General features: G+C 42.1%; 1 protein-coding gene across 1 annotated transcript; it reads right to left on the reverse strand.

Moving 5' to 3' along the window:
• Window positions 1–2,313: 2,313 nt before the first annotated feature.
• Window positions 2,314–5,512, reverse strand: LOC119649116 (protein FAM76A). Its single transcript, XM_038051117.1, has 6 exons — window positions 5,299–5,512; window positions 4,917–4,984; window positions 4,731–4,850; window positions 4,305–4,398; window positions 3,431–3,847; window positions 2,314–3,359 (listed from the first exon to the last, which is right to left on the reverse strand). Exons 1-6 carry the CDS (start codon window positions 5,383–5,385, stop codon window positions 3,090–3,092), a joined length of 1,056 nt encoding a protein of 351 aa, XP_037907045.1. The 5' UTR covers window positions 5,386–5,512; the 3' UTR covers window positions 2,314–3,089.
• Window positions 5,513–6,772: the final 1,260 nt, after the last annotated feature.

A 6,772-nucleotide genomic window follows, 5' to 3' on the forward strand; every position in this document is an offset into this window, starting at 1 on the left:
CCACGCCCTCCCAGCTTGCCATGTTACTCCAACGTGTTTCAAACTTCTTATCGAAGTGAAACCTCGTTGTCATGTTATCCCTTGGTATCAGTAATTCGGGATACCGCCTAGAAAGAATATCAATCTTCCTTCGATTTAGACAGCTCCCTACCTCACTGATACTACCGGCCATCCTGAATATTGCTCTCCTTGCCTGCATCTGTATGTGCAAATGGAGAGGGGTTAATCCCAGAAGGACCTCCAGGGATGCCGTTGGGCATGTCCTCATTGCCCCACTGATACACACGCAAGCCAGCCTTTGGAACTTATGTAATTCCCTGGCTTGTGTGCGGAGTTCGGTTCTTTCTGCCCAGATTACCGCTCCATAGGTAATCATTGGCCTTACTAGTCCTTACTAATGCACATATAAAACCTCTATTTTATTAAGCCCTTTTCAAAGCCCGCACCTTTCTAAGATCTGAGCAGAAAAGTAATTGATTGAGGACACGATCCGACGTGGATCTTTCCTCTCGATCGCGGCACTTGGGTCTCGAGTTTTCCGGCGGCGGGGTATTTTCCCAACTCCAGTTTCAACTTCACGTGATATTTCCCTCCTCACTAAGTACTAGCGCGGAGTCTGGCGGGGGTGAAATCTATTGACTGCGTATAGCAATGCGAACAGGGAAGCAAAACGGAACAGCTTTAGGGAATTCTGTGAAGGAATTAAACAAACCATAGAAGCAACCAGAACCCGAGCTATACAAAGCTACAGCCAAAGACGGCAATATCTTCCGACTGACTTACCTGGTATGGGAAAGGCTTCCTGGAATTCATATCCTGGGGTTCTACCCCAGGGCAGAAGGTGATAACATTCTGTTTGACACCCCGATAACGAACAAAAGAGAAAGAAACTAGCAAAGGAGAAATGCTCGATCCGTAAGGGAGTGGGAAACACCCTGGCTTTTTTGATGGGCAGATTTCTAGAAAGTAGGCAAATAGAAATGCCGACAGGCACAAATTGTGCTGTCATGAATACTACTGAAGATTGCCTCCAGGGTGGGGTACTATCACCGTTTATTTGGAGTATGGTAGTGGATAAACCCTTAGAAGAGCTAATAAAGCTATGAGGGTCTGATGACTTGCAAGTCTATAACAGGAAAAAAATGGGGTTAGACCCCAAAGATACTACTTCTGATATACACTGCAATAGTAAGGCCAATGATTACCTATTGAGCCATAATCTGAGTAGAAAGAACGGAACGCAGCGCACAAGCCAGGGAGCTGCACAAACTCCAAAGGCTGGCTTGCGTGTCTTTCAGTGGGGGAATGAAGGCAAGGTGGGCGATTTTCAGAATGGCCGGGGGTATCAGTGAGGCGGGGAGCTTCCTAAATCGAAGGAAGATTGATACTTTTTCTAGGGGGTACTCCGCATTTTTTATACCAAAGGATAACAAGGAGTAACAGGGCAAATTGAGAAAGCGTAGCTATTACGTAGGGCATAAACCAGCAACTCATTAATTAGTACAATGGCAGATCCCTTAATGGGTAAGCACACTAGGATATTTCCGGCGGAAATACAGACCATAGGCAAATGTAGCTTATTTGACTGCCAAAGGAACTACAGAGAGCAGAACATGCTATTCTGACCGGCAGCCAAGCGGCGATCAAGGCAATTAGGTGCAATCAGGTGAACTCTTAACTGTATTGGAATGCCTTGAAAGACTGGATACGCTTGGTTGGCACAGTGGGTTTCAGGCCATGTTGGGTTGGAAGGCAATCAGGCAGGGGGGGGGCCACCAAGAAAAACCTCCGGATTATAGTCAGCCTGGTTACTGCCGACTAAACTACGGATATCCATGTTCTGTTCGGAGTGTATCGACGCAGTGGAACTTCTCTTAATAGAATAATACACTTGTATACGGAACAAAATTAATCCGACAGAAACTTTGTCAGATTCTTTCTACATATGCCCGGAAATGTGATCTGAAATGGGCGCGAAACAAGTCTTTTCCGTGAGCTTTCCAAAAAAATTCTGAAAATCACACTCCGAAGAATCCGCGGACTTTAAATGTGTGGATACTAAACATAGAGCCAGAAGTTGTATTTAGTATTCAACGACGTAAGAGTATTCTACAAATCGAAAACTAGATTGATCCACTGAATAGACGATTCTTTCTTCACAAATTAGTCAACGAATGACGCGATCCATTATGACTACTGGGGACGAACTGTCCTATAGATTTTCTGAAATAACGGAGTATGTTCATTCGGTGCACGGGAGTCTCGGCCGAGGTCATTAATCCGGCGTAGTGTGAATAAATTAACAAAGCAGTGTTCATTAAAAATATCCTTATATTTGACAGTAAATCAATAGTTCAAATCACAATAATATAATTACAATATTTCATCATTCTGCATTAAAAAGTAACCAAAGATACAAACATGATCATCAACTTAGTATTTTTACTTTTATCAACACTTTCCTCTCCGTTTTGTACAATTTAAATTTGAAACTATTTCCGAAGCAACCAACGCCTTCAATCATTTCAGAAGTTTCAGAGGTAATTGTTTACACTAATTATAATCAATAATTTCCTTGCCATAAAAATATTAATTTGTTCTTAAACCAAACTTAACCAAAGTGCGCGCTCAATGGAAATTGAAAGCTACGATTCGTTCTCTGTGAGGCAACTTATCTCATAATAAATAAAACAAAAGAACTAGAATTAGCGAAAAATAAGCTTTACATCATTGAATGGATCGTTACAGTTTTACAATTTCAGCTAAGTAAACTAAATATCCTATTCTACCTGGTATCAAGACTCCAGGTATTTGCGTTCAGCATTCACAACAAATAAAACTAAATTGCGTAATCAAGAAAGAATGTATTTTACTTTTTTTGGAATTTTCTGCAAGCGAATATGGCGATGCCTTGAGCGTGAAGGTCAAAGAACAATCACGAAAGGCAGTCGCCAGTCGCCCCAACTTTTCTCCGCAGAGACAATCGTCTCTTCCCGTGTCTTGTGTCCTTAACGTTAAAGAGAATATTTAAATAAAACAGAACTTATAAAAATAGAGTTACATCAATAGAAATGTAGAAGTTATTGTATCTAATTCGTGACCGGACTATTCGTTGCTGATCCGCCACTATCCTTGGATGATTCCTTTTGGTCGATTGAGCTGATCGCACTTACTACTGCATTGGAGCCCGTCGTTCCGTTCTTCTTCTGTCCCTTTTTCAGCGATGCGACTTCTTTCAACAGTGACGCCACCTTCTTGTTCAACAGGTCAACTTTCATGTCGTAGATTCTCTCGGTCTCCCTAAGTTTGTTGCGCATGTCGTTGGCGTTGTCGAAATTCCGTCCTTTCAACTCCGTGATCTGTTGCAAGCAGTCATGGTGGATATGTTAGGAATTTTTTGAGATTTATTTGCGTTAATTTGACGACTCACCAGTTTGTCTTTCTCCAACAGCTCTTTGTCCTTCATTGCCAGCTTTTTCTGTAAACTGGCGATCTGCTCCCTCAGGTCTGTCATCGCCACTACGTGATCAGAGCTGTTTGGATCTATTGTAACAACTGCCGCTGCCGTAATTCCACCAAGGCCGGCCAGTCCACCATTATTGCTCGCCGTCTGTCGTGAAATTTTCTCGGGCACGTCTGATGAGGACGACTGTTGTTTGCTGCTTAATTCAGAACGTTGCGATGATGACTTCTTCGGGGCTGACCCACCCGATTCTTTAGAAGATACCTTCTCGCTAGGATGTGCTCTCTTCTTGGACATACGCGCTTCCTCTTTCACCTGACGGGCCTTGAGTAAGGCGCGCTTATAAGACGATGTGCAAAGATAGCAAAGCAGCTTCCCATCGATCTGTAAAACAGATTAAACCGTGATAAAAACGCAAACAAATTACCTTATTCTAAAATAAGACTAAATTATGCAAAGTTTCGCTTATGAACTCAACATTCCTTCAGCACTACGCAACGTACGAAAGAAATGATAGGCAAATCGATCAAGACGGCGAGCCGTGTACGCATCGAGTGTGCGGATACAGTTTTTATCTTAGTCTTTTAACAAATACAATGCGACTTGAATGTACAAAGTACCCACAAGGCGGTAGTTTACAAACATCTGAGTTTTTAACAAATTAGCACCAACATGGGCATTCTGTTAAAAATTTTCTTGTACATAATATTCAATTCCTATATTCTAACGTTAAAAGCTGCATCCGTGTCTGAGCCAAGGGATTTCCTATTCAATTGTTGCCACGGCCTTCTCGGCCTCATCCTCCCAATCTAACCGTTAAGTCGATACCAACTCAACACACCTTTTTACTCTCGTCATGCCTGTCGAAGGCGCTTCGCTGTTTACACTGATCGCATTGTACTGGCGGGCCGTACTTTAACTCGGAATTCGCACACCTATTTCAGCGAGGAGGAGAAAAAATGTTGCGTTCATAAGCGTGGTCTTTGCATAGAAAAACTTGTGTGCAAGTTTGGCAATTGGAAGCCAAATGCCTGCGGAGCTTGTCCACTTCTTCCGCTTTCGGGGGCGAAAAAAAGAAAAAAGAAATCGCTACAAAATTGGAGTGAGCGTTTTTGCATTGTTGGTAATTGCATCTCGTCCCATAGCCGTGGCCTGTTTCCCCGAGATTTGTTGGAATTTCTTCAAAAACATTCTTTTTCCTTTTCTTTCCCGACCAAAAGAGGCAGAACTACATCTACGGAAATGAGGAGTTTGAGGAGCAACTCACCTTTGGCATTTCGACCCGATAAAGGCCGCAATGATGCTGCAGCACTCGCAGGCGCTGGGTTTCCCGTATTGCTTGACATTCTGCTCGCACTTGCTGCATACACTCGACGTGCCGGATTTACTTTGGAAGAAACAGAAATCGTAAGCGTTCAAAATAACGAGGCGAAAGGCGGGAAGAGACACTTACCTGGACTGTTGGAACTCCGACCTGCAGTAATTACACTTGGCCAACGATTGAGGTGCTCCGCGACAGTCCTACAAAAACGAAACAAAGGCCGGATTAAAACCAACTCACTGACCACAAAGGATCCATTTTTTAAAAAAATTCCGTCTCGGACGAGGCAAATTGAGTCACGGCCGGAAATATCTGTCAATTCACACTGAAGGCCATTTTCCAGTAATCAACCTTCCGCGGAAAATCTAGCGAATTTCCAATCACTCATTCAACTAAATCGAGCACAATGCTAAGTAAACAGTTTTCCAACAACGTGCACTGGTCGCAGACAATTTGCGTCGTCGTTGGCAGATTCGCAAAATTCAATCCACTACGCGTTTGATTTCATTGTCACCTTGCAGAGTTGTTGACCTGCCGATAACTCTTCAAATGGGTGCCTTGAAAAGCACTTTGAACACGCAAACAATACTTTGGTACTCATATTTTATTAATGTTTGTTATTAAACTAAAAATTTACACGAAAACTAAATTGAAAATTTCGGTCGGGAAAGAAAGTTTTCTGAGACGCGAAATCTCTTGACAATATGGCGTACGTGTTCTAAAATTAGATGATTCTTCCTCGTACCGACGATGGTGACGTTTCGATCGATGTGCTAAATGCTTTTGAACGTTCAATGCTAGTAAATGGTATTATTTTTTTGAGTATTTATTTTGAATATTGAATAATCTAATCAACGACTTTGCTGCTGATTTTTATTTGCGTTTTGGATTTTAAATGATTAATTTTCCAGGGTCAATATACAGGAAAATTCTTGTGTATTTCATAAGTTGACCGCTAATTGGTGCTTTGGGGGTGATTTGCATAGGATCTTATGTGAAAAATTCTATCCTATTCATGAGTCAAATTACCCATCCAAATTGAAAGCATTTCAACTTCCACTAAAGATAAAATAAGTTCTGGTAGAATATTGGCGGAATCGTAATTTGAAAAATAAAATAAAATGATAAGATAAATAAATTATTATAATTTAGGACACCATAAAGAATATACTGGGTGAGGAAAATACAATAAAACCGAAAGTTAAATTCTTAAAAAGTTCTGCCAAAAAACGGGATAAATTGTACCCTCCAGGTCAGGGGTTGGATAGGGCTGACAGCCTTACATGGAAAACAACTTGGAACGAAGCCACAAAAGGAGCCTCGGGCTGGATGGATTTTATAACGACAAACCCGGCAACGACAAAGGAACAACGTTTTGGGCATTTTCTCATGGAAATTACGCTTCTTGTACGAATCGATTGCTGCCCATCAGCTAGCCGATACCTTGTTCCAATATAATGCCGATGTAACAGCGTTACAAGAGGCGATGGACAGGGACCGGTTTCGTCGAGAAGAGTCACTACACTTTATATTATAGTGGCTATCTAGCAAAACCATGTGCTTGAAGTAGGTTTCTTAGTCAGCCGAAAAATTATTGGCTTTGAAAACATAAACGAACCGCTATGCATTCTGCGCTACGGGAAAACATAAGCCTCATTAACGTTTACGCTCCTACAGAGTTGGAGAAGGATACTTTCTACGAGGGAGGAAAACGAACTCTCGAAGCCTGTCCTAAGTATGATATCAAAATCATACTTGGAGATTTCAACAGCCAAATAGAGGCGGAACCCGTATTTAGACGATACTCACATGAGGATACCAATGATAACGGACTGCGGACTATTCAATTTGCAGTGTTGCATGAAATGGTTGTTAGAAATACCTAGTCGCGCGGAAAGTGGTCTACACGTACGCCTCTCCAGATGGGATCGCATTCAACAGAGCTGACCACATGTTGATTGAACGCCGCCACCTTTCAGCCTTGATCA

This window comes from Hermetia illucens, chromosome 2 (genome assembly GCF_905115235.1).
Source record: "Hermetia illucens chromosome 2, iHerIll2.2.curated.20191125, whole genome shotgun sequence".
In the NCBI taxonomy this organism is placed as follows: Eukaryota; Metazoa; Arthropoda; class Insecta; order Diptera; family Stratiomyidae; genus Hermetia; species Hermetia illucens.